The 27,790-nt window shown below is 47.0% G+C and overlaps 1 protein-coding gene across 1 annotated transcript; it reads left to right on the top strand.

Moving 5' to 3' along the window:
- Positions 1-338: 338 nt before the first annotated feature.
- LOC308227603 (alpha-2-macroglobulin-like protein 1) lies at positions 339-27,790 on the top strand (the record flags this gene model as incomplete). The annotated part of the gene is made up of 35 exons (XM_080630303.1): positions 339-409; positions 2,387-2,573; positions 2,911-3,073; positions 3,824-3,876; positions 4,185-4,205; positions 5,588-5,741; positions 7,225-7,309; positions 8,101-8,221; positions 8,992-9,109; positions 10,182-10,291; positions 10,613-10,783; positions 11,465-11,689; positions 11,809-11,872; positions 12,369-12,514; positions 12,628-12,777; positions 13,431-13,628; positions 14,111-14,198; positions 14,815-14,968; positions 16,595-16,823; positions 17,131-17,254; positions 17,424-17,545; positions 17,947-17,998; positions 18,403-18,486; positions 18,954-19,130; positions 20,144-20,225; positions 20,844-21,000; positions 21,980-22,054; positions 22,262-22,433; positions 22,868-23,082; positions 23,920-24,135; positions 24,536-24,651; positions 25,334-25,424; positions 25,713-25,781; positions 26,952-27,054; positions 27,750-27,790. The coding sequence occupies 35 exons, from the start codon at positions 339-341 to the stop codon at positions 27,788-27,790; spliced, it is 4,404 nt and encodes a 1,467-aa protein (XP_080486429.1).

Here is a 27,790-nt window from a genome sequence, read left to right as displayed (position 1 = left end):
AACTGAGCACTCTTGCTGCCATCAGCTGTGCTGCGCAAGGCAGAGCAAGATGTCTCACAGACAAATACCAACAAACCTTAGTAAGCCTTGAGGCCTTTGGTGTGTAGGCAACAAACAGCGTCTCCACCCCTTCCACCCGCCCACATCCCAGCCCCAGCCATGCGCAGCATGATTTCCACTTCCTTGGTTTCGAAGCCAAGGGAGAGACAAACACCCTGTCAGGGCAGGAGCTGCGTAGTCCTTCAGCTCTGGATGAAGGAATACAGCAGAAGCAGGGGTGAATGAGGGACAGAGGAGAGGCTAAGCTTTCCGTGGAGGGATTTGACCTGCAATCAGCTATGTGGAGCATCACTTTCCTGTGGGGCATCATCCTTCTCCTGCCTAGCACAGCTGGAATGCCTGCAACACTGTAAGAACCTCAGCTGCTTTGCATATCCACTCTGGTCTGTGGGGAATCCTGGGTGAGGTGGCGGTGTGACAGGAACAGGGCAAAAGTCTTAAAACCAGGAGTGTTTTTCCACAGAGGTATAATATCTTATACTGCCAGGGTTTCACTTGGTTCTCACACATCCTTCCCCCCACACTTCCTCTACTCCTTGGCTCTCCTTTTAGTGCTGTTGATGTAGACCATGTATTTCTGCAAGGACTCAGGCAGAGCAACTCTGCCAGCTTCCTGCATGCGACCTGCCAGCATCTTACATCTCCTACCGTGCACCAGATTCTACTTCCTTTTGGGTTATGCTTTTTTTTCCCAGGGCCATAGGCCACCGTTTAAATCATTAGCAGACAAAGCTGGGTGCCTTTACAAACAGGGCAAACATGAGCCCAAGGTAGCTAGTAGGAATGCTCTTCAGAAAGCAGTGTCTTTGTTCTGGCTTGGCTGGCTCCCTCCATGCCTTTTCTCAGACTCTGGCAAGGACAATTCCCAGTACTGCTTCTCCTCATATACTTTATCAGGAATGCAGCTCCTGTTCCAGCAGGCACTGCTGTGATATGCTGGCTTGTGAGCTTGCTCTTGCTTTTTGAAGGCCTTTGCTTTTGCAGCCATGGCATAAATGCAAACAGAAAGATGGCTGTGCTCAAACAGCAGATGTTATGGTGGAAAATATGTCACTGAGCTGTAGCTGGTTCCCTCCTGCCATGTCTAGTTTTAAAACTCTTTTCCAGCAGGCGTACAGCCTCTTCCTCTAGGACATGCCCATAGGCTGACACACCTCCCTCTCAAATGGTGCTTTACTGCTACCTGTACCCCACTGTTGCCTTCAGCATGAATCTTTGCTTAATGGAAATACTGCTTGCTTGAAAAGGCTGTCTACTGTCCTTCCTTGTATACCAGTGTCTTTTGTAGCTTTGTGAGAAAGTAATCCAGCCTGCCTCTCAGGGTCCTTGAATGACAGCCTCTGAGATGCTGTCTCATACTCTTATAGCTCAAAAGTCAAGGGCAAGGCATGAATTATCAAAGGGGTCTAAGAAAATGTTCCACAGTAAAGGGTCATTAGGAGTAAGGGAGGTATGGGAGGTTCAAGCTGTGTGTTTTTAGTGCTCATCCCATCCTTTGGCTCAGTGACGGGGGGAAATGCTGTGAATCAGCTAGAAGTAGGAAAATCAAAATGGCATCTGTTATCAGAACCCCTCATACTAGCAGCAGACAAGCTGCTCAAGGCAGCTTGACAGCGCTCAAGTGTGAAAGCACTGAAGGCTCCTGGCCAGCAGGACCCTGACTCCCTCTTGCCAGGGTGCTGAGCTCTAGCTAAGAACTGCCAGCAGGTCACATCCCTGCCTCCTCCGGTTCTGGCCTTTCCATGCCCTGTCCTCCTGCCCAGACAACACGAACAGCTCCTTGGTGTTATATCCATGGACACAGCTAGAGAGTAGCTGTAGGTGTGAGATTTGACAGAAGAGAGCAAGGAGGACAGGAGTCTGAAGAAAAGGTGCTCAGGAGACTCTCTCTCTGGGACACAAAGCAGGGACACGGGGCTCCCACATGCATGGCATTGGTTCTGACCCCAAAGAGTAGCTGATGGGAGGGAAAGCAAACTGATGGTGATACGTAGTGTCAGCTGAAGTCTCAGGAAGCCTGCAATGTGGACAAGCTCTGATGATGATCCCTTGGGTGATGTGGTAAGGTCTCTTCCCCTGATTTTGACATTTAGTTTTGGAAGCAGTGACTTTATCTTTTTACATGTGCAATGCAGCATGTAATGCAGACTCAGTGTTAATGGCTGAAGTACCTATGAGGAGAACGGTGTGGTCTTGTTCCACTGGTATCATGATAGTGGAGCAAAGAGACCAAAAGTCTTATTAGGAAGTACCCAGATCCTACTGTCAATCCTGTCCTCCTAGAAAATCAGTTTCATTTAACATTTTTTCTTCTTTTTTTAAATAGAAATTATGCTGTGGCTGTACCATCTCAGCTCTACTACCCCTTCTCAGAGACAGTGTGCCTCCAGCTCAGCAGAAAGCAAGCAGTCCCCATCCATGTGACAGTAACCTTGCAAAGCAAAGCTGGGAATGAGACTCTGATCGCTCAGTCCATCTCTCATCTCACCTTCTTTCACTGCACAAACTTCCAGGTGAGGAAGATATTTTCAAGGGTTGTCATTAGGATGAATAGTGCATGAGTTCTTCTCTTGTTGGGCAGGAAGGCAAGAATTACATCTTCCCATGGGGACATCTTAATTGGGCACTGAATCTTCTGCTTCAGCCTGTATAGGTCTGCCAGTGTCCTTCTTGCTGTGTAGCCCCACTGAAGCGTCACTCTTCTAGAAAACATTCTAAAAAGTACTGTGAAGTCTTTCAGGGCAAGGAGAACTGGAGCAATATAGAAGCAGTATCATAATCATTATTGTAAAACCCTGGGGATTCGTGAATGGGATCCACCCTGAAAGATGTTTACAACTCCACCTGCAGGTCCCTCCTCCTGTTGGAAATCCTGATGAAGTGGCTTTTATTATTATCACAGTCCTGGAGGACAACTCAGAGTTTCAGAAGAAACAGAAAGTCCTAATCAAGCACACATACAAGAGGACATTTATCCAGACAGACAAACCTGTGTACAAACCTGGACAGATTGGTATGGACAGAATGCCACATCTTGCAACAGAAAGGGCAGTCCCTAGGCCATAAAATATGCAATAGCCTCTAGTGCTTGGAGCGGGGCCTGCTCTGCAAGGGAGATGGGTCACGGGCTTCATCTTCCTTCTGGGCTTTGAGGGATTTGGGGATACCTCTCTCCTATGTCAGCATGGGGCATGTTTTCTCCAGTACTAGCCCTACTCACACAGCATGCCAGTATGACCCAGGCTTGTGTGTCTTGGCTGACATGTGAGAAAGGTTCAAGACAACAATGTGTTATATTTGTGATTGCTCCAGTCAAAGCCACAACAGCCTGTCAGTGCTGTTGCTCCCTCTCTTTCCCACAGACTTCCTCAGACAAGGATCTTGGTTCTGCAGACCCCATCACTGCCCTATAGCACAGCTCAAGTCACTGCAGGGTACAGCTGTTTGTCCCATGTTTCTCCACCCTTTCTGCTGGCCTGACCTTCACTGCAGGCAAGACTGAGTGCCCACTGCAGGTCCATTGTCCAGTAAAATGCTGTTTCTCACCAACACAGCCAGCCCATGCTACCTCTCCTACCACTGTTCTTTTCCTAGCAGGCTGCCAGCTCAGAGCAAGGCTTTGAGCATAGGCCCAGGAGTGGAGGTCTCTAGCTGCTGCCCACACCCTCTCAGTGAAGCACATGGCACATCTTTCTTAGCCATCCATTCTTATTAACAAACCTGATTTCATTTCAGCCAGTCCTGTTTTTCTTTTGCTCTATAGTCAAGTTGCGAATTGTAACCTTGGATCAGAACTTCATTGCCAGCAATGAAACGGTAAGTCAAGAAAGGAGAAACCTTAATAAGTCTGAAAATGCTATAGCTTGCCTCCCTGACTTGTGGGTCAGTGCTTGTCCCAGCTAGGTGATCCATCTGTGGACGGTTAGTCGCAGTGTTGCTTTTGCTGCTTACAAATAGCATTGGGTACCACCTGCAATGCAGGATTTGCTCATGATGCTGGGTAATGAACAGACCCTGGGAATTAGGAAAGGCTCATGGATAGCTCGGGGATGAAAGATGCCAGGGATGTGGATGACAACTCACCTGAAAGCAACCCGCCAGTAACTGTTGTTTCCTCCCCACAGCACCGCCTGGTGGAACTGAAGGTAAAGCACCTGCTTTATTGAAAGTGGTGAGCTCTTGTCACCTTGGCGAAGGCGCAGGTTTGGAGATGATGGTGGGGAAATATGGATGCAGAAAGCCAGTTACTTCAGAATGAATGAGAACAGTCCTCGATTTCTTGCCCTTCCTTCCTTTAGTATCCACACTGGTTTGGCAGTGCAGTGTCACGATACTGATCGCACAGGGGCCCTGCAGTAAATGATGGGTGCCAATGAAAACCAGTCTTCTAGAGTGATCACAGAACATTTAGTCCCTTCAGCCCATGAACTGAAGATTTTTTAAAATCCTAAAGTTTATTTAAGGAGACTTTTATATTTAACATACAGAATATAAAAGTTTGGGCAGTTAGTGTTGTGGCTACACAGCTAGAGAAACTTCCTAAGCACCTTCCAGGATCACGTTATTAAACTCTGTTAGTTTAGTTTCAATATTACAGATAAAATATGGGCCACAGTCACCCAAGCTGGAGAAAGATACCTGAAAGTGGTGGGGAATTTGGAACCCCTCTGTAACCCCTGCAGACAGCTCACAGTTCCAATTACTACACAGTTTCAGTTGGCAGTAGCTAATGCACATTTGCATGCCACACTCACCAAGCAATCAACACGTGGTTCCTGAGTCACCTATGCAATGCTTTATGCCAGTTTATGCAAGTGTAGTGCTCTGATACAGCTTCACCTTTTCAAACATCAGTTCCCACTTGTTCCATATGTTTAAAGCACCCATCAGCTCACTGCTAAGTCCTTCCTGGCTGGGTGGTGTGACCACAGAAGAGTTCTGCATCTTGCCCTCCCAAGAACTATCAGTGGAAGGACACTGTCTATCATGGACTGATGGTGATAGTCAACAAAGCCTCCAAATGCCCTTGCATCCCAGGTCTTTAGATCCTACTTTCTATAATGGCCTCATGATCACCTGCTTGAAGTCCTCGACTCATTTCCCCAGACTTTCCTGGGGATTCAAGACGTCAGACTCCCCAGTAATCATTCCCAAGTAGCTCACACCTTAGACAGCATGTGTGTTCAGGATTGACCCTCTCCACAGTAACCTGGGGGCGATACCATCTCAGATCACCACAGCGGGCTCTAAGAGGGACCACCTCTATCTCTTAGTGAAACAGACAGGCAGTAAACCACAGTTTTTCAGCAGCCAGTGAGATAGTGGTGCCACCAGAGAGCAATAATATGGTAGACTGACTGTCAGTGAGACAAGCAAAAAAGCCCTATCCCCTGAGCTTGGACTTGCCTGAGCACTGTGGCTGTGGCATAGACCTGGGCTCTCAGGACAAGAGGATATGGGCTCAGACCATGCTGTGACATTTCTTTTTGCACTGGGAAATAACTGCTCTCTACTACTGCCTATGCAGGACCCCAAAGGTAACCGAATTGCACAGTGGCTGAATGTTACACCTGTGGGAGGCATTGTGGATCTGTCCTTCCCTCTGGCTGCGGAAGCACAGGTTGGAGAGTACACCATCAAAATGCCTGACCGCACACATACCTTCAGGGTAGAAGAGTATGGTAAGGATCTGAGAGAGCAGCAGAGAAAGATGTATTGCTTCCAGCCCTCTTCTCTCACACAGAGTTGAATGGGCCATGCAGCTGTGAACAGCTGTGCTATAGTTCTGCTAGCAGCTGAGAAGTCCAACTGCCTGCCAGTAGGCATAATCACTGACTTTCACTCATACCCATTGGCTTTCTCTTCTCCCATGTCCTGAGAATGGACTGAGGCACCATCCCATAGCTGTGCTCTGGGAAAGAAACTATGGCTGTCTATTCCCACCACACTCTCCTGACTGGTCTGCTGGTGCACTGCTACCAGGCCCTATGCTGGTAATCAAGGAATGAAAGGAGAGAGTTATTTTCTGTGAACAACAGAACAGGATTAGGTGAGGTGGACTGTGAACTGGCTGAAGGAGAGAAGCCAGAGAGTTGTAGTCTATGGGGCGGAGTCTAGTTGGAGGCCTGTATCTAGTGGAGTGCCTCAAGGGTCAGTATTGGGACCAGTATTATTTAATATATTCATCAATGATTTAGATGAGGGAATTGAGTGTACTGTCAGCAAGTTTGCTGATGACACTAAGCTGGGAGGAGTGGCTGACACGCCAGAAGGCTGTGCTGCCATCCAGCGGGACCTGGACAGGCTGGAGAGTTGGGCAGGGAGAAACTTGATGAAATATAACAAGGGAAAGTGTAGAGTCCTGCATCTGGGCAGGAACAACCCCAGGTTCCAATATAGGTTGGGGAACGACCTGTTAGAGAGTAGTGTAGGGGAGAGGGACCTGGGGGTCCTAGTGGACGGCAGGATGACCATGAGCCAACACTGTGCCCTTGTGGCCAAGAAAGCCAATGGCATCCTGGGGTGTATTAGAAGGGGGGTGGTCAGTAGGTCGAGAGAGGTCCTCCTTCCCCTCTACTCTGCCCTGGTGAGACCGCACCTGGAATATTGTGTCCAGTTCTGGGCCCCTCAGTTCAAGAAGGACAGGGACCTGCTGGAGAGAGTCCAGCGCAGGGCAACTAAGATGATTAAGGGAGTGGAGCATCTCCCTTATGAGGAAAGGCTGAGGGAGCTGGGTCTCTATAGTTTGGAGAAGAGGAGACTGAGGGGTGACCTTATTAGTGTATATAAATATATAAAGGGGAAGTGTCATGAGGATGGAGCCAGGCTCTTCTCAGTGGCAAACTATGATAGGACAAGGGGTAATGGGTACAAACTGGAACACAAGAGGTTCCACTTAAACTTGAGAAGAAACTTCTTCTCAGTGAGGGTGACAGAACACTGGAACAGGCTGCCCAGGGGGGTTGTGGAGTCTCCTTCTCTGGAGACATTCAAAACCAGCCTGGACACATTCCTGTGTAACCTCATCTAGGTGTTCCTGCTCCGGCAGGGGGGTTGGACTAGATGATCTTTTGAGGTCCCTTCCAATCTCTAGCATACTGTGTGTGAAGAACAAATGAGCTCTCTCTATTCTCAATGAATTATATTTCTCTTGTTTTCACGCAGTGCTGCCCAAGTTCAGTATCTCCATCCAGATGCCTCAGGTGGTCACCATCTTGGAGGAGAACTTCCATCTCCGCATCTGTGGCATGTGAGCTGACTAATTGTAGCAGAAGGTGCATTCTTACTGGTTTGGAAACTGCACAGTTATCAATAACTGAGCTCAAAGTGATCGCTACCAACCCTAGCCCCACACCAAAGTCTGTTACCCTTGACATCCTTTGCCAAGGAATTCTTCTGGACTCTCACCTTTCTCTGTGTCTATCTCCCTACTTCTTGATCTGTGAGTTTGAAAGTGTGGCAGTGGGTCACAGTATCACAGTATGCAGGTCCCTTCAGTGGGGCATGTCCTCTACAATACATTACCTCTGCTGCAATGATTAGTGCCAGTGTGGAATGAACAATGACTCAACTTTTGGCTGGCACTATGTCCCCTCGCACTGCCTGATGGGACTAGTGTTGATTTGGAGAGACCTCACCCACCACTGCCTTCTATCTCAATCTGATTAAGTCTTTAATACTTTACTGTGAGGGTGGTGAGGCACTGGAACAGGCTGCCCAAGGAAGTTGTTAATACTCCATCTCTGACAGTGTTCAAGGCCAGGTTGAATGGGGTCAGCCTGGTCTAGTGGAAGGTGTTCCTGCCCATGGCAGGGGGGTTGGAACTGGAGGAGCCTGAAGATCCCTTCCAATGCAAATCATTCTATGATTTTATGATTCTAAGTCATTTTAACTTCTTGGCATCTGCTGAGCTCATGAACCATGAAAATACTGGAGGCTGCTGGGTTGCATAGCTGCAAACCGCAGGCTAAAGCTGACATTATTCACCATGAGCCAGTGTTTCTGTATGTGAGTGTAAGTCTTCTCTGCTATGTTTTCCAGGTACACATATGGGAAACCAGTCCAGGGAAGTGTGAAGGCTGTGGTGTGCCGTAAACTTTTCTGCTATAATCGGAAATCTTCCAAAGCCAAGCGCAGTATTTGCAAGGATTACATTGGTGAGGTGAGCACATGGGACATCCACTCCTGTTGCAAAAGTAGGTAAAAAGAAGGAAGAATACTAAAGGAAGGATTGAAACAGACATCAGTTATTGAAGCAGCACACTCTTTGCTTGGGGATGAATGACTGATATGTCCAGTGTAGCAATCTTAGTGATTTCTCTGACTGCACTCAAAGGAGAAAGCATCTGTAGGAAAGCTAACTATTGTAGATTTGACTATAAGACAGGTATTGCAACAGGGCAATAAAAAATAAAAACACTGTCCACATCAATTCACTTCTACTGGATGCTTTTTAGCACCCCTTTTTAATCTGTATAAATGCCTATGTGCTGTTTCCCAGAAACAGCAGTTTGGAGACAAAGAAATCACTTCTTCCATCTAAGCAAGCAATTGCAGTTCAGCACAGACTTTACTCATTCATCTCTAGGGTTGAATTAATGTATCTAGATTTGTTTACGTATTTTTAAGTAACCCAGGCCACATCTTAAAGCTAAATCCTGCCTTAGCAGAAATCATGTCAGTGAGAAATCACAACTCATGTTTGCTACTGGCACATGAGTGAGCATGTGAAAGATGAGATGTGTGAAACAGCGATCTCCTATTAGTGACTATTCCACAGAAAAGAAGTATTTTTAATACCAGCATGGGTGTTGTTCCTTTAACTCAAATGTCTTAGTCATGTACTTTTAGATTTCTGGGCCTTGGGTTTGACCTGCACTGCAGAAGCGATTAGTGCGTGATTGTTTAACAGATACGATTTCACTTTCTCAGACAAACGAGGATGGCTGCTTTGCCACTGATGTGAATATTAAGATTTACCACCAGAAGCGCGATGATAGTTATGATTTCAACCTAGAAGTTGTGGCTTTTCTGAAAGAAAGTGGAACAGGTAACAAATCCAGATTCTACACATTATGGAAAATATTTTAGTTTACACTCATACAACATGCTTGTCTTTGGGTTGTCATCTGTAAGACTTCTTATGGATCCTTGTTCTTCCCATCAAATGACTGGAGCTTTTTGCACTGGCTGTCATGGGGGCAAGTGTTCAGAGGGTTGTGTCTTCCCTGGAGCACCATGGCAGCATGGATATTCTCATGTACAATGCCACCCAAGTCTGACTCACACAGGACATGTGAGTTCTCCCAGTTGCAGGACGGGCTTTACTAGTATGCTTGCTTCTCCACAAGCTGTTGTGGCCAGGACAGCTCTGACAGTCACCTTGGTTTAGCAGAGATGAACAAGAGCTGCTTTTTCTCATCACATAGAAATGTGCACAGAAATGGGAAAGGCCAGGTTCTTTTGTTCTTAACCCATACTTTAGGGAGGCCCATTGGAATGAGGAGATACTCAGAGCAACCAGTGATAACCAACAGACCCTGATTTTGTACTTTTAATAGCTCCTCATCAGATTTATCTCCACATCCCAGATAGGGAGATGAAGGTACTTGTCTAGAGCTCCTGTTAAATATCCCATCCTGTAAGGTTTTCTTTCTTATGGACTTCCACAAACCCTTACAAGAAAATGTTTTGCAGCCCTTTGCTGAAAGCAGTGACGCACATTTACTTAGCAAGCAACTGCAGTGATTTCAGATAAGCATCACATAGCAAGACAGCAGACTATAAACTAATGTGGTAAAGGCAAGGAAAAATATTGCCTTCTAGTGACACTGCTATGAGAATGGGAGGAGAATGGGAGTTGACAATTATTAGTGAGACCATCTTAAATAAAGTCAGAAAGAGCATTTGAGAACTGTCTGGCAGAGACCTCCTGGTAGACTGCTGTCTTTCTAGCAGGCCAGAATATAGGGACACTGTTGCTGTGTATGTATGTCTCTCTGTGTTAAACGACTCCCAAAGTTACATGGAGAAACTACAACCCCGCACCTCAGTCCATCAAATCTTGCTGCCTTTGCTCAGATGCACGATACTCACCTGCCTGCACCTCTTGGCTTTCCTAGGGGTGGAGTTCAACACCACTGAAAACTGCAAGATCACTTTTGATGTCACAACCCTACAATTCTTGGGGACAAGTTACTACTATCAGCAGGGAGCTCCCTACTATGGAAATGTAAGTGAACAGGGCAGAAACATGGAAAGCCCAGTAGCTGGGCCTAAGTGGGTGGCAGGTACAGAAGTACTGAGGTGACCCCTTGCTCTGAGCTGCCTAAAGTTGCTAGCACAGTCCTCTGTCCCAGCCTCTCCTTCGACACCTCTACTAAGAGGTAACCCAAAGGTGTGACCACAGGATGGCTGCTGCATTAAATGGGGAAGGTTTGGAGGGTTCACCCTGAGAGTCCCTTTGCAGAGAGGGGAACTGAGGCTTCTACTGGGAGGTAGATTTTCAGTCCTGAGACCTCCAATTCTCTGACAGTTCTCTTCATTGTTACAGCTAGAACTCAAAAGTGCCAATGGGACACACCTGAAGAACAAGGAGGTGATTCTTACAGTGTCCTATGGTAGCAGGAAGCAGACCAAGACCTACTTCACAGATGACACTGGGATGGCCTCTTTCATCTTAGAGACATCAGCATGGGATAACAGCAGTAAAGTTCTGCTACAGGTTAAGCCGAATAATTACGCTGGATTTGGCTAGCACTAAGCAATGTATCCCTCAGATCTATGTCATTGTCCCAGTATAGCCAGGGAGATGGAGGCGTGGAGTAGGGAAATAACAGATCTAGGGCAAGAGGAATAGCCCATATCAGAGCCAGTGTTCTGGCCGCTAGTGCCACGCTGAGAAGTCAGAAGATATCATGGGAGGTGGGGCAGGGGATAGAGGCTCCAAGAAGCTGTGACTGAGGTCCACCTACATTGGACCTCTGTCTGAGGGTGGAAAGGGCTTTGTGGGGCTTTTAATGCCCATCCTATCTAAACTTCAAGATCAAGGCACTTCAAGGGAAGCCCTATCTCTATTAGAATGCATGGAGTACCTTAGATGGTGGTTCTTGACCTTGCTGGAAGCCCAGAGTGGCTACACTGGTAGCAGCAGCTTTGCAGTTCAGGCTGCAAGCCCTAGTAGTTTATAGCTCACGTCCTCCCGTTTAGGTGCTAGTTATCCCAGAGCATGATGGAATGGGCAGTGTAAAACTTCTCAGAATGGTGCTGACTGAGCTTGGCTTAGATTGATACAGACACATTATCCTGAGAGAGTTCAGAGCCCACTTTCCAGTCACTCTTGGTTTTGGCATACGGAAAGCTGTAAGAAATCTTCAGACATTGAGCCATCTTTTCTGTGCCACAGGCAAAGACCCAGATGGAGGACTTAAACAGCCGGAATGTGAAAGTGTCTTATGGCACTGCATCCCTCACCCTGAGGGCCTTCTACTCTTCCAGCCAAAGCTCTGTGAGAATCCAGCCAGTGCAGGCAATGCTGCCCTGCGGAGCCGTGCAACAGATCCCTGTGAGCTATCGCATCCTAGCCTCCGAGTTGGGGAATGGGGCTGACAGAGCAGACTTCTACCACCTGGTGAGTGCAGGGCAGTGCCAGCAACCAGTAAGGGTCTCTGTCAGCACAGAGCCCTTTGCTGGCCGAGGGACATGGAGCAGAGGCACTATTAACCCTTTGCTCTGTTCATTGCCCTTTAGGTTTTGGCCAGAGGATCCCTCGTGCATCATGGCCAAACAACAGTACTTCTTGATTCACCACTAGGTAAGAGCACCTAAATACCAGGAATGGATTAAGGAAACAGGATAGAAATAGACTAAACACAACTGGAAAGCCTTTCCAGCCTAAATGGGGAAGGAGAGAAAAGAGACCAACAGGAAACAACAGATCGGGCACAAAAGATCAAGAGGATCAGATCTGATCGGATGATGACATTTTTAGAGTTTAGCTGCCAAACAGGAATTATCAGACACCTCCAAGAAAACTTACAGAATCTTTTTGCTGGACTCAGGTGGAAAGTAATCTCTCTTCCAAGTGCACAATGTTGCCAAGATCCTTCATGTCTTAAGGTCACTGCTACAGAATGGCACTAATCTACATCCTGGTCTACCTGTGGCCTCCACAGAAGCAAGGCAGAATAATTTTTATCCAAGTAACTGTATAGAAGTATTCTAGAGGATAAGCATATTGCTGCTGTAATCTGTGGAGACAGACTTCCTTGCCTCTTCCTACACTTTTTCTATTTTTCCTCTTCCTTCAGACCAGTACAGTGGGGCTTTCAATGTCACTCTGCCCATTGACCTCATTTCACCCATGGCTACCCTCTTTGTTTACACTGCCTTCCCTGAGGGACGAGTGGCAGCTGACACCTTCAGTCTGAAGGTCTCCAAGTGCTTCAGGAACCATGTAAGTGGTGCACAAAACGTAAGACTGGAGGGTAGCTAATGAATGGCAAAAGATGTCAGCAGAATCCAGAAGCCATGATCTCCTCAATGAATTCAGTCCCTCTTCTGTTTCAGGTGAAGCTTGGCTTCTCAGACTCTGTGGCTCTCCCAGGATCAGCTGTCCATCTCCATTTGCAGGCTGCACCAGGCTCCCTTTGTAGCATCCGTGCTGTAGACCAGAGCATCCTTCTCCTGAGGCCAGAGGCTGAGCTATCCAGGGATAGTGTGAGTCACTTTGGTGCTGAGCTTTGCTAATATTGGAGAGATGCAGTCACTGGTTAATAAGGCACAGTGGATATACCAACAAGTACCTGAATAGGATCAGGACATGGCTTAATTAAAACAATGAAGGCCAACATCAAACAACAGCCAGAATTTCCAGCCTCTACAGAGGGATCTAATGGAATAACTCCTTGTCATGCCCAAGTACAGCCCAAAGCCATGTCCTTGTTAAACTTAGAGCGCTTTGCCACAGTGGCAACCAGATGGCAAGAGTCTTCCATTTCCCGAACCAGTTCATTTCAGGACCCTTGAATTGCATGTTGACACTGTCTTCGTGGATCCAGGATGTGCCTTCAGTCAGACAAGAAGCTATCTACTGATAGCTTGTAGAGAAGCTATCCTCTTTATGTGCAATCTATAAGCTAGAAGCAGCCACAGCTATGCAGCCATACCCCAGAGGTGCTCATGGTCATCTCTGGTGCTGTGCATCTGAAACTTGCGGAGGCTCTCCATGAAGCTCAGAAACCTTTGGGGCTGGGCTTTTGTGGCAGGCTGGATCCAAGCTCTGCCTCTGCGGTAACAAAAAGTCTCTGGATAGAAATTAAAACGTTCCCACCCCACGCACTGACCTGTACTGTTTTCATCCTCTTTTACAGGTGTACCATATGTTCAGCTATTCTCAGGAGCACCCCACCACTCTCACAGACTCTTATAGTGACTACTGTACTATCCACAAAAGCCCAGGAACAATCGGGTCCCCTCAGACCACCCTTCCACCAGGAACAATGTCACCATTCATGTACAACAGATACTCTTATGCAGTGTCCCAGCCAGATATTTATGAACTTCTGAAGGTAAATCTAATTTCCATAACAGGTGATATATCAGAGCTGAGCTCTTGTGGATCCCAGGTCAGTGCTGGGTAGATTCACAGATTGTCTTTCCTGTAAACGCTGGCAAGTTCAGGTTCTGAATTTGCCAAGCTTCTGAACTAAGAGATTTCCATGCTCCCAGCTTGATTAATTCCTCTTGTTCAGGCAGATCCATAGAACTCCTTTATCCCAAGCTCAAGACTCTCAGACTGTCTAGGGTTTGGAAGGATAGGGGAGTATCATCCCGAGACAGAGGAAAGTGGAGGTTGGAAAAGAAAAGCACCTGAGAGAAAAGGGGGGTATGGGGATTCTGCATTCTCTCCCTGTATAAATTTGCATGTCAGGCTCAGGTGTAACAACGCAGGGAGGCTGATAGGCTGGGAGGTGGGGGCAGAGACAGACCCTCAGATACACCACCCCCTCCACTGAAATCTATCTTCTCTTCTTCCCCTTCTTTCCTCCAGAATTCAGGTCTAACATTTTTAACCAGCCTTAAAATCAAGTCTCCAATTGAGTGCCGCACTCAGACCACTTTCTACTACGACTACATGTGTACATCTTGATTTATCCTGTTTCTTTGGAAATCAAGGGTAACATACAGGCTGCACAAGGGCAGCTGAACATGCAGTGTGCTGAGGAACTGGGGATGGCTTCCAGAGATGAGTGGGAGGTTGCACAGGAGATGTAAGGAGAAAGGTCCTGATGTGTGTGTGTCCAGTGCACTGGAGGGGCAGAGGAGTGGCTGCATAAGAAGAACCTGCTTGGAAGCTTCTGCTGGCAGGGAGGAAGATGCTATGTTCAAGGGGGGAAATGAGGCAGCTGTCTAAGGGAGGAACATCTGTTTGTAAGACTGGGAAAGGTCTTGCTAGAAACCAAAGAATGAGCCAAGATTGGCACTGGGCAGTATCTAGGCCTTTCTTCAGGGGCTGACAGTAAAAGTGTGAGCAGGTAGAGTTCCTCATGGGGGAGCACACATATGCTGGAATCCACATGGTCACCTGGGTTATCTCATGGAAGACAGTAGTGAAGAAGGTTGAGGGCACCTTGGAGAGGACAAGGGGGATCGGAGTGGGAGTGGGAAGGATGGAGATCTGAGCTTTTCCCAGCTGAGTTCTACCCTGATTTCACAGTTGCTCTCCCTTTGAATGAACGCTTGTGTTCCCAATAGCTTATGGCGAGCTGCCAGACTTGGACAACTTCGATCCAGATACTGATGCTGCAGTTGAACGTGCAGAGTCAGAGCACGTTGAGCTGGGTAGCGAGGCAGAGCCAGTACGTACCTGGTTTCCAGAGACATTCATCTGGACTCTGGTTCCCATCAAGTGAGTAATTATGGGCTACATCGCATGGATCCAGACCTACCAGCCACAGCAGAGAGGGAATGGGCAGGAGCAGAGCCAGGACATTGTTGCCTTCTGTGCCCACAAAGAAAAGTGAGGTGTGGAGAAGTGGATAAGGACAATGGTTCAGTTCCTGGCTCTGCTTGAGATTTTTCAGATGATCCTGGGGTTAAAATCACAGACTCTTGTAAGATGTAAGAGGCCTCCAAATATCTGTAGTGCAACATCCTGCACTTGTTCCACCAGAACCCCCACCTCTTTTTCTGCAAGGTTGTTTACTAGCCAGTCACTGCCTAGCCTGTACTGTTGCATGGTATTATTCCATTCCAGATACAGAATTTATCCATTTTCAAGACCATTTTTCCAGCTTGTCAAGGTTCCTCTTACTTACAACCTTTTCCTGCAGCATATAGAATCATAGAATCATAGAATAGTTAGGGTTGGAAAGGACCTTAAGATCATCTAGTTCCAACCCCCCTGCCATGGGCAGGGACACCTCACACTAAACCGTGTCACCCAATGCTCTGTCCAACCTGGCCTTGAACACTGCTAGGGATGGAGCATTCACAACCTTCCTGGGCAACCCATTCCAGTGCCTCACCACCCTCACAGTAAAGAACTTCTTCCTTATATCCAGTCTAAACTTCCCCTTTTTACGTTTCAACCCATTACCCCTTGTCTTATCACTACAGTCCTTAATGAAGGATCCCTCCCCACCATCCTTATAGGCCCTCTTCAGATACTGGAAGATATCAGATATCAGGAACCCCTCCCCAACAAGGTATAGTCTGCTAATACATAGAAAGCTTAATCTGCTAATCTTGCTGAGGATGACCTCTTTCCTATTATCTAGGTCATTAATAAAGTCATTAAGCAGTACTGGCCCAAGTATTAGTCCCTGAAGGATGCCACAGGTAAACAGCCACCAGCTGGACTTTGTGTCACCAATAACTACCCTTTGTCCAAATGGTTGAGTGAATTTTCTGCTTACCTTATCATCCACTTGGCCAGTCCACACTAATGTGGCTCCAAGGATGCTAAGGGAGACTGTGTCAAAGACTTTTCAAAAGTCAAGTTACACAGCATCCATTGTTCTCCCCTTATTCACATATCTCAACTTTCTTAATTCTCCCATGTGCCAAAATAGGATCTCTACCTCTGCATCTCATCTGGCTGGATTTTGGCCATTTCAGGGAGGGGACTGTCTTCTGTTTTGTGTATACAGATCTGTAAGTGACACCTATAATGGTGACTGCTGTGCTGTGGTTGGGAGCTTGGGTGGTAGTGTGGTAGGAGTGTCATGTGGTAGGAGTGTCATATGGTAGTCCCTAGCATAGGCTGGGTGTATAACATGGACCCCTGGGAGGCCTGTTTGCCCACGCTAAACAAGAGCTGGAGATGCAACACTGCAATTTTGGTTTGCGTTTGCCTCTCAGTCCTTCCTTGCCCACTTATTTGCTATCCTTCCCGCATCTCTGTCCTACTTCCTAGGAGTCCCTACACCTTCACAAGCACTTCTAGTTCATAGTCATAGTCCTTCTGCATTTGTCTTCCTAAGAGAAATTTTACAGGGATGGGACAACCCCTTCCACTCTGTTTTCTCCGCAGTGATTCAGGGACTGCTGAGCTAGCTGTCACAGTACCTGACAGTATCACAGACTGGAGAGCCATGACCTTCTGCACCTCAGGGAGCCATGGGTTTGGAATCTCAGAAACCACCAGCCTGCGGAGCTTCAAGCCCTTCTTTGTGGAACCCACCTTGCCCTACTCTGTCTTTCGGGGAGAGTCATTTCCCCTGAAAGTCAAAGTCTTCAGCTACCTGAAGCAATGCATGGTGGTGAGTGGATGGTTTCAGGGCTGGGGGATGTGTGGTAACAGTACTTCACTGATAGAGACAAGGGGCTGCCTCCTCAGGCATTCAGCAAAACCACCAAGGAAGCCCTTCACAAAGCTCCATGCAGAGCCATCTCTGTCCAGCTTATCCCTTTCCATAAGCTCAATCCTACAGTACTGCTGGTGTCACACAGATATTGCAACAGGGCAAACATCGCGCTCACTCTGGGCTTCTGGGTTTGACTGATATTTGTATCAGGAGCTGAAAGGAAAAGCTTTGTAACCTGAATTCCCTTTTGCTTCACCTCTAGCTCCAGCTTAGCCTGAAGGAGTCCATGGACTTTGAATTTGTGCATGCAAATGTCAAGTTCACTATTTGTCTGTGTCCTGACTTGGCAAAAACATTTTTCTGGGATGTAAAGGCTACAAAATTAGGTAAGGGAATAAGGGGGTGGGAGGTCCTGGCAGAGCTGCTTGAGGAAACCAGAGCTGAGCTGGGAATGAGAGTGATCTTTATGCAAAGCATGAGTGATCAGCCTCAGGCTGAGCAAACTGAATGTAGGCATGGATGTGCCAACTGGCCTTTTGATGTTTTGTTCTGCAGGGAAGGTGAATTTCACTGTCACTGCTGAGGTGATGGAGCAGGAAGATGTTTGCACTGAGAGTGTAGCTGTTGTGCCAGAGTCCGGAGGGAAGGACACAGTGGTTAAACACCTGCTGGTGAAGGTCAGAGCATGATTCCTGGTGAGGTCAGAAATGAGTCAGGCTCAAAATGGCCCAGTGAGTGGCTGTGGGAAGGAAGAGTCAGCTTGGCAGGGAGTCACATTTCTCAGAGAGGCAGGTCAAGGAGCGATTCTAAGGGTAGTTTGGGTTGGTTCATGGGCTGAGGACCTCATTCGATGGGACAGAGACATCAGAACTGCTTGCTAGAAAGGCAATGGGGGCAAAGGCCATGTAGCAGCTCAGAACTGCTTCCCAATGAAATTCTGCTGACAGAATGCGTATACCTGCTATCTGTGTGAAGCCCGTTGCATGGAAAAGGGGCTTGCAAGAAGCTGGGGTGCTGTGCAGTTGGTATCTCGTTTTACTGCTCTCCCTTCTGACCTGACCAGCCTGTTCCCCACCAGGCAGAGGGGCTGCTGGAGGAAAAGACCCACACCTCACTCCTGTGCCCTAAAGGTAGGTGCAGGTACCCCAGAGACCCAGACTGCGTTACCACTGGGGCTGTACATGTGCACAGAGCAAGGAGAGTGATCACAAACAGTGTGGTGTCTGAACAACTTGAGGACTATCTCGAGGTGCATGGGGAGGGGAAAGTCAAGGGATTTGGAGCTTTTATGGGGAGGCAAAGCCATTCAGCTCTAGCCAGTACTACAAGCTTATGGCAGCACCAAGCCACTGCCTAACCACATCACAGTCATCCATCAGTGGGTGGCCTGATCTCTGATCTCTGTGCCATCCTCTCTTTTGAATTTCACCAGCTAACTAGGTGATCCCAGCCTTGTTTCCATCATCTCCTGGGGATGCCTATGGGTCTGCCGTCTCCTTCCTTCCTGTTGTTCTGATACTTTTGCCATTTGCAGGAACTTCAGCTTCAGAGACAATCACTTTCACTATGCCAGAGAACATGGTCCTTGGGTCAGAGAGAGCCCACATCACTTTCTTAGGTGAGATTTAGGGCAATCTTGGAAAGTAAGATTTTTCCCTGAAGTAGCCTTTTCTTTTGGTGCCACCATGTTTGCTTTAGCAAACAGTAATAAGAGGGACTGCGTACAGTGAGATGTGATATTGGTCACCTATGTCTTCCATAGAAGTATCCCATCTCTCTCATACAAGTGACACTGGGCCAGATAGCCCTATGTGTAACATAAATTATATTATAACGTCTAGATGTTAACATCTATAACATATATTAGAATATATAGGTTATATTATAACATAGAATATCACCCAGCTGAGGGAAAGATACCATATCACTGTTCCTGCAGGGCTCTTTAGGCATTAAAGTCACCTTAGTGTGAGCAGAGGCGAACTGAGACCAGTCTTAGCAGGTTATCTGGAGAATTAGTGAGACCAGAAAATTTTTACATACAAGAATATGTAACGCTTCCAAAGCTGTGGTTCTGCCTTACAGGTGATATTCTGGGGACAGCACTGGACAACATAGATGAGCTCCTCCAGATGTCCAGTGGCTGTGGTGAGCAGAATATGGTTCATTTTGCCCCCAATGTTTTTATCACACGATACCTTGAAGAAACAGGACAACTGACTCCAGAAATCAAACAGAAGGCAATTGGCTATCTGGAAAGCGGTGAGTGGATTTCTGCTCATGTTGCATAAATAAGCTGGTGATATCCACTACAGTAGGTTGTGCAGGGGCATCTCAGCAGAGGCTTGGTGCTGAACAGGATTTGTGCAAACCTGTCACTTGTCTAACACGATGGGAATTACAACAGTGTAAATGAGGCTACTGTGTCTTAGCTGAGCAAGGGGTACACAGCACTGATAGAATCATTAGGATTGGAAAGGACCTTAGGATCATCTAGTTCCAACCCCCCTGCCATGGACAGGGACACCTCACACTAGATCATGTCACCCAAGGCTCTGTCCAACCTGGCCTTGAACACTGCCAAGAATGGGGCATTTACCACTTCTTTGGACAGCCTCTTCTAGTGCCTCAGCAACCTCACAGTAAAGAACTTCCTCCTTATATCTAACCTGAACTTCCCCTGTTTGAATTTGAACCCATCACTACAGTCCCTGATGAAGAGTCCCTCCCCAGCATCCTTGTAGGCCCCCTTCAGATACTGGAAGGCTGCTCTGAGGTCTCTGTGCAGCCTTCTCTTCTCCAGGCTGAACAGCCCCAACTTTCTCAGCCTATCTTCATACGGGAGGTGCTCCAGTCCCCTGATCATCCTCGTGGCCCTCCTCTGGACTTGTTCCAACAGTTCCATGTCCTTTTTATGTTGAGGACACCAGAACTGCACACAATACTCCAAGTGAGGTCTCAGGAGAGCAGAGTAGAGGGTCAGGATCACCTCCTTGGACCTGCTGGTCACGCAACTTTTGATGCAGCCCAGGATGCGGTTGGCTTTCTGGGCTGCGAGCGCACACTGAAGCTGGCTCATGTTCATTTTCTCATCGACCAACACCTCCAAGTCCTTCTCTGCGGGGCTGCTCTGGATCACTCCTCTGAAAGCCTTTTGCTGAATTTCTCAGAGACAATGTTCTTTATAATGACCAGCAGGATTGGCAGGGAAGGTTGTCACCTTGAGGACATGATAGATACAGAGTATCTTCACTACCCCCAGCCTTTCCCCACAGGATATCAGCGGCAGCTCCTGTACAAGCATGCAGATGGCTCTTACAGTGCCTTTGGGGAAGGAAGTGAGCCAGGGAACACATGGTAAGCAGAAATATCCAGACACAGCTGAGGAACAACATCTTGACCTGGTCAGGCTCCAGATGGTTTGGATTTTGGTCTGGGGAAACTGAGGGTGTCTGGAGGTGTGGCATCTGGAACAAAAACTGCTCCTGAGGCTTTTTGGAAGATAACCATGCCGATGAACTGCCTGGAGGTATTCCCGTTCGATTGTGTGTGCTTGAGCACCCCAACTGAGACTGATTCTGAAAACTTGGCTGCAAAGACACCTTCTTTCCATGTTTTCCAGAGTGCTTTGTGCCCAAGAAGGATTGGGAAAGGGGCTGACTGAGCTCACCAAGTATCAGCCTTCCAGGCTTTAAATCACACAAGTTCACCCTCTTACAATTGGCAGTGTTCTGGGGGAAGCACTGAACTGCTAGTGATTTTTTTGTCTCTTGCTTCAAATGGATCTAAGCCCAAGCTTCAACAGCATCTACCTCATGTGCACTGCTGCCAGTTCTCCATCTGCACAGAGGCTCTAGCCTGCTGGTATTTCTCCGGGAATGACATAGTGGAAGACACAGAGACTCCTGTCTCCTAGTGGAGATGGGCATCAGTGACTGGTTCAATTTGATTTTCTTCTCTCTCCCTTGGCTCTAGGCTTACTGCTCTTGTCCTCAAGACCTTCAGCCAAGCCCAGGACTTCATCCACATAGATGAGCAGAATATAAAAGATGCTGCCAATTCCCTGATTAGAAGTCAGACTCCATCTGGCTGCTTCAAGAGTGTGGGGAAGCTCTTCAACAATGGTCTGATGGTATGACATGTTCCGGTTGTTCATTAGATGCCTCAGAGTTCCTTCACTTTCTGGCCCAACTTGAGTACCGAGAACAAATGAATGCTACTGCAACAAGGAGGCTCTGATGTGCCCAAGGTCACCCTTAGGTGACACTCAGAGATGTGCTTAGTCATGGTGGCACCTTTTCAGGCTATGAAGGATGGAGGTTTGCATTTGATGATACATGTGTGGGACCTGATGCAGTGCCCTATCCTAGCCCCATCTCAGCTAATACATGCCTCAAAAAAAGTTTTCAAGCTCTGTATTATTCCCTTTGTAAACTGGTTTAGTTTCCATTCCTATTATTGAGCTGCCATTTCTTCTTTCAGTCTGAGTTCCTTCTTGTACGGAGAGAGTTAGAAATTGAATGAATGGAAGACTGATGATAGCCACTTATGTGAGATTCATCTTGCCAGAGATGTGCCCTATGCACTCATAAACACAGCGTAGTGCATACACAGGCACACTCAGAGAACTCAGAGAAAGTTGTGGAGCCACCAGCAGTTCAGTGAACAGAACCTCAGATAATTAATCCTCTGAGCAAAGAGAGCGGGACCTTTCACTTTCCCTTGTGAAAGATACCTTTCCTTTCGCTCCTCCATATCCCTGCCACTGTCCTGGCCCCCATGTGAGGTGCCAGCTTGCACAGGGTTGTGGGAACGTCACTTTTCCTTGGCACTGAAATCTGCTACTGAAAATCTTTTCCAGGGGAGAGGAAAGGGGGATGTGTTCAACAGAGGGTGGGAATCATCTACCCAGAGGAGCTTGGGTACTGTGGCTGAGAAAGGCTCTGGTAAGCGGGACCTACAAGAGTAGACACCAGCCCTGGCACTTCCTTACCAGGAGGAATAGGACCAACACCATTGCCTGCACTGGCTCTTGCTTGGGAGGCAGAAGACACTGTAAAATGACTGTTCTCACAGCAGCCCTCCTCTTTTCTGTTTTGTCATGGCTGCAGGGTGCTGTGGAGGAAGGACTGGGGCTGAGCTCTGCAATCATCACAGCTCTCATACACTCAGGGATGCCACGCTCTGTGAGTATCAGCAGCAGGGATGGGCTGTGTGTGCAGCCTCTCAGCAGGCAGTGCACCAGTGCTCTGCCTTTGTGTGCACATGGGCACGCTACCAGTTTTTTCCCCATGTGACCTGTCTTTGTTTCCATGCTCCTTTGCACATGCCAATGCTGCATTCCCTCCCCATACATACTGCCAGTAACCGGTGTGCTTTCAATTGTATTCTAGGACCCAGTTGTGTGGAAAGCTCTGAAATGTATAAAGGACCTGGTCAATGCTGATACTGACAGTTCCAACCTCTATAGCCTGGCACTAGCTGCAAATGCCTTTGCAGTAGCAGGTGATAAAGCCCTCAGGCAGAAAATCCTCAGAAGATTGGATAAGGCTGCCATAACATCAGGTATCAAAGACTGTGGGGCAGTTGAGAGGGCCATTGGCATAACTGTGTGGAGATCCCAGGGCTGAACAACCAAGGGAACAGAGGGCAGGAGTGGAGGGCCCTGGCAGAGCTCTGTGGGGAGCCCGAGGCTTGGACAGCCAAGCTGTCACAGGCTATATCCGCACTGTGAGACAGACTTTCTTTATAGATGATCTCACAGTCCTGGTCTCCCAGTCGTGTCTAAACTGGGGAGCTTCATGGATGTTACAGAGCTTCTTCCCAGACTGCAGACCTATGTTTTACTGGGAAAAGCAGGGTGTGGGGGTCAAATGGGGCAATATGCAGGCATATCTTGTGCAAGTGTTCACTCAGTGCATAGGCACAAAGGCTGAGTAGGACTCCAAGATCATTAGATACAGCTACACACTCCATAAGTGTTCCCACTCCACCTTTAGATGACCAGATATTCTGGAGTCAACAGTCCAAACAGGAAGAAGGCTCTCTCTATTGGTATCAGGCTCCATCTGTTGATGTGGAATTGACATCTAGTATCCTCATGGCTCACCTTTCAAAGTCAAGTTTGTCTTCAGAGGAAATCAGAAAGGCATCCCAGATTGTGTCTTGGCTCACAAAGCAGCAAAACCCTTATGGAGGCTTTGCTTCAACCCAGGTAATCCACTTAAGCCATCATCATCAGAGAACCTGCAACAGCAGGCTATGGTTTGAAAGCTATGGGTTCTAGCACAGCCCATAGAAAAAAAAAAAAGAAAAAGAAAGAAAGAAAGAAAGAAAGAAAGAAAGAAAGAAAGAAAGAAAGAAAGAAAGAAAGAAAGAAAGAAAGAAAGAAAGAAAGAAAGAAAGAAAGAAAGAAAGAAAGAAAGAAAGAAAGAAAGAAAGAAAGAAAGAAAGAAAGAAAGAAAGAAAGAAAGAAAGAGAGAAAGAGAGAAAGAAAGAGAGAAAGAAAGAAAGAGAGAAAGGAAAGAAAGAAAGAAAGAAAGAAAGAGAGAAAGAGAGAAAGAGAGAAAGAGAGAAAGAGAGAAAGAGAGAAAGAGAGAAAGAAAGAGAGAAAGAAAGAAAGAAAGAAAGAAAGAAAGAAAGAAAGAAAGAAAGAAAGAAAGAAAGAAAGGAAAGAAAGAAAGAAAGAGAAAGAAAGAAAGAAAGAGAAAGAAAGAGAAAGAAAGAGAAAGAAAGAAAGGAAGAAAGAAAGAAAGAAAGAGAGAAAGAAAGAAAGAGAGAAAGAAAGAAAGAAAGAAAGAAAGAAAGAAAGAAAGAAAGAAAGAAAGAAAGAAAGAAAGAAAAGAAAGAAAGAAAGAAAAAAAGATACATGGATTTACAGCTCTTGAAGTTCGGAAAAGGTGAATATTTGTATTCCTTTGAGCTAATCCCATACTAAAATCCCAAGGGGAAAGCTCAATCCTTATTGTGCTGTAGCTGCAGTATAAGGGAGGGAAAGGCATGAAAAGGAAGCAGGGATCCTATTTTGCTCAATGTGTGTTTCTTTCCTCAGGACACGGTGGTTGCTCTGGAAGCCCTAGCCCTGTATGCAACCAAGACCTTCAGGAAGGATGGCCCTGATCTTCAAGTTTCTCTCTCCTCTGAGGGTTTCAACCAGAACATCCGAGTAGACAACACCAATCGCCTCCTGCTGCAGACAGTGGAGCTGCCAGCCATTCCCCAAGACTACTCTGTGCATGTGCAGGGCCACGGGTGCCTCTTCCTGCAGGTGAGCCCAGCCAAGTAGAAAAGGTCTGTCTGAGGAAAAGCTTTGAAAGCCAGGGGCTTGTTGCCATCTTGCCACTTAGCCAACACTGAAAACAGACTGCTGCAGTGACTTGCAGAAATCTGGGCTTCAAGGCTCATAGGAGTAGCTGGGATCCAAGGGAAAGGAATAGCAATTCCCCAAATGAAATCCGGATCAGATTTCAGTCACCTTTCCTCCAAGAAGTCGAGTGAACACCACCAGGGCCAGTGTACACGCAGGACCTCCACTTCCACCACTTCACATCTCTCGCTTACACCAATGAAAGACAGCAAACAGCAGCCAAACACTAGACAAAGATACTCTCCAGCAAAAAAACCCACCCTGTTGCTCTCTGCCAACTAGCTTCTTTCTGTCCTTGCAGGCCATTCTGCGGTACCACATCCCTCCAGTGAGGCGTGATGTCACCTTTGCTGTGTCTGTGCAGACAGAGTGCACTGCACCCAACATCACCCAGTTCCCTGTCACCATTCACGCTCGGTAGGAGACACTCAGTTGACCCTTGCCTTCCCTGTGCTAAGAGGCTTCTGGCACCACACCAGTCTCTTGGTGGCCAGGACTCCCCTTCACTCATGAGGTCTAAGTGCTAAGATGTCCCTGTTCATTTAACCATGCTCTCCTCAGCTGGGTGAAAGGTACAAGGCCCCAGAGGAGTGGCTCAGGCTACAGTCCTATCTCATGATCATGCCAGTCACCACAAGTTCTCCCAAGGTCTATGGGTCTCACCCCTTTCCAGGATTAGGTCTCAAAACACTAGTGATGTGAAAGTCCTGTGGGACTGGCTGCTTAATTAATTAAGTCTTCCCTTCTCTGCTCCTGGTTGATGGCCACATCACTCTCCTCTGCTGTACCTTTGCCTTGTCCCTGACTTGGGACAAAATTACCAAGAGAGCAGGTGGAGGATGTGATATTCCCTGACGTGCCTAGAGAAGGTAACTCCAGAAGCCTTCCAAAGGATTTATTGTCCTTGGCTCAGAGTAACTAAAAGAGAAATCAGAGGAAGCACAAAGATTTATTACAGTACAGACAGAGGTATGCTTAACAAGAGAAACACTGGAAGGAAAGCCAGGCTCTTTCACCTGGGTACCAAAACTGGGCAGAGTATCTGGAGATCATGGCTCAGAAAGTAACATTAGTGCTGTCCCCTGGGTTCCTGCTGCAGCTACACAGGGAACCGTGTGTCCACCAACATGGTCTTGATCCAAGTGGAGCTGCTGTCAGGATACAGCCCCGTGGCAGGTTCACTGGAAGAGGTGAGACCGTGAGTTTGTGCCCAGCTGGGATGGGAATAGTGATGGATGTCCATCATGAAGGATTGCATGCAGAACTGTGATCATTCCTGTGGGCAGGAAAACACAGTTGTCTTCTTCCCAAGAAATCTTTACACCCAAAGTCTTTTCCAGGCTGCACCTTGCCTTCCTCTACCCCATGGGCTCCTTTGGCTATGTGAACATTTTGCCCATGCTCTCACAAATATCCCTGAATGGTTTTCCTTTTTGCTAGAGTCTTTCTGACATTTCTCCTCTCCCCCCTATTTTCAGCTAAAGAAAATGCCTTTAGTGAAGAAAGTTGAAAGCAAAGCTGACCAAGTCATTCTCTACCTGGAGGAAGTAAGTGGAATTTAGGCTAACATCATCATTAAAAGGACTAAAGACTGGTAGACAACTTTTAGCTTACTCTTGTATCTGGGTTCCATTAGTATTTTAAGATTCCAAAGCTGTTGTTCCTACATGCCAGCCACATTTGCTGACATGGAGAACTCTGTTTTGTCAGCCTGCAGTAGTTCAGCTGTACAGCCTGTACGCATGACCACTTGAGTGAAATGAGACTATCTCTGATGTTAAGAGTATAGCTGTTGGCACTGTTCAGACACTGTTGAAAGTCCATATACAGTGTCTGATCAGGACTGGAGGAGTAGTAGGAGGATCCATACAGCAAATTCAAGCAAGCCTGAATTTGTAGAAAGCCCTTAAGGAGCCTGAATGTAGTAGAGAGCATCCAAGATTGCTCATGGAGTTTGCCAAGATCATTCAAAATTAAACCAGATGGTTGTGTGAACAGCAGTGCTCGCTCCAGAGTCCCGTTAATCCACAGATTAACAACCATTCCAGCCTTTCTCTAGGTACAGCACCAGAAACAAGACCTGGCACGAATTTTAAAACTTCAGAATTTCCAAGAACACTCTACATTTCTGTGATTCTTCATCACCAGCTGTCAACAAGCTGAGCTAAGCTAGCCTCATAGTAAGAAGGTTATTGTCATGTGGATGCATTAGGCTTACAGAGATGCTGCTTTCATTATATCTACAGCACAGAGGAAAATGGCAGCACAGCGGAAGATTTCAGTTCAGGCTGCCAGGTAGCACAAAGTGGAACAGAATCAACAGCAGGTCATGTAACTACTATCATCCAGCAGTTGTTCATCCACACATTGCATTTGTCTGGTTAATGATGAAGGTTGTGGGAGACTGGAGAGCGAGAGCTGATGTAATGGAGCCGTGTATAAGAAAGTAGCCAGTCAGGCAAGATGCATGAAGGAGCTTGGAGCAGAGCTCAATGTGAGGAACTTGGGATTGGTTGGGAACACATTTAGATACCTAATGCACACTGAGTCTGTGGGTTTGATGTCTCATGAGCTGAGTGATCAAAAATGGGAGATGACCACAACATATGAAGTAAAATATGTTTCTAAGGTGGACTGGAAAGCAGAAGGAGCAGGTAGAAGGAATTGTCTTACAGGGCTCTGGTTCTGGCAGTAATCTTTGCATCTCTTGGTCTTAGCTGACTAGGCAGCCTCACACCTACACTTTGATGGTGCAGCAGGACATGCAAGTGAAAGATCGTAAGCCAGCTAGTATCAAGGTCTACGATTACTACATGCCAGGTAAGCTCTGATGCCGTACTGCAGAAACCACCCAAATGTACCACTGCAAAGAGACTCTGAAGTTGTCAAGTCTCAAACAGTTCCATCCCTGACATCTATTTTATCTAACTGCCCCTTAGAAGCTCTCTAGTGATGGACTTGAAACCTCTTGGGTTTCAAAATGGTAAATCCCTCTTTCTCTGGTCCCAGAACCTGCAAGGCTGAAGTTAGCATGCAGATCCACTTAAGGTCTAACACTCCCACAAGAGGGGAGCAAGAAGCTCAGACACAGGCTTTTGTATGCTCATTTTGCGGGAGGCAGCAAAGGCAGAGGGACCATAGTGAGAAGATGGCTTAGAAAAGTGAGGGCCCCTTTAGAAAAATGACACTGAAAATAATTAGTCCTCTGTTTTCTGGGGTCCCTAGCGGGACAAATACTAGGGATTCCTATTGCCTCAGAAAGCGAGGAAACCATTACTATAATGGAGCTCTTTGGGACTTAGAAAAGTTCACAAGCACCATGACTTGGGTGAATCCAGAATAACTGAACATAGAGTCTTTGACACAAACCAGTGGTTTCATGTGTCACAGTAGAAGGCAGTCATGGCCTGTTAGCTCAGGGAACATCTTCCCTAGAAAACAGAGGCACAATGCTGAGTTGCTTTAGTGGGTTTTTGGCAAGTGTATCTCACCAGCACTTTTTTCTCCTCTTACAGAAGAAACTACGGTGATGAGCTACAGTGCTCCGTGTGAGTGA

Source organism: Psittacula echo (genome assembly GCF_963264785.1).
Source record: "Psittacula echo genome assembly, chromosome: 1".
Lineage (NCBI taxonomy): Eukaryota > Metazoa > Chordata > Aves > Psittaciformes > Psittacidae > Psittacula > Psittacula echo.
The sequence above is the reverse complement of the archived record's forward strand: the minus strand, read 5'-3'. Positions and strand labels throughout refer to the sequence as shown.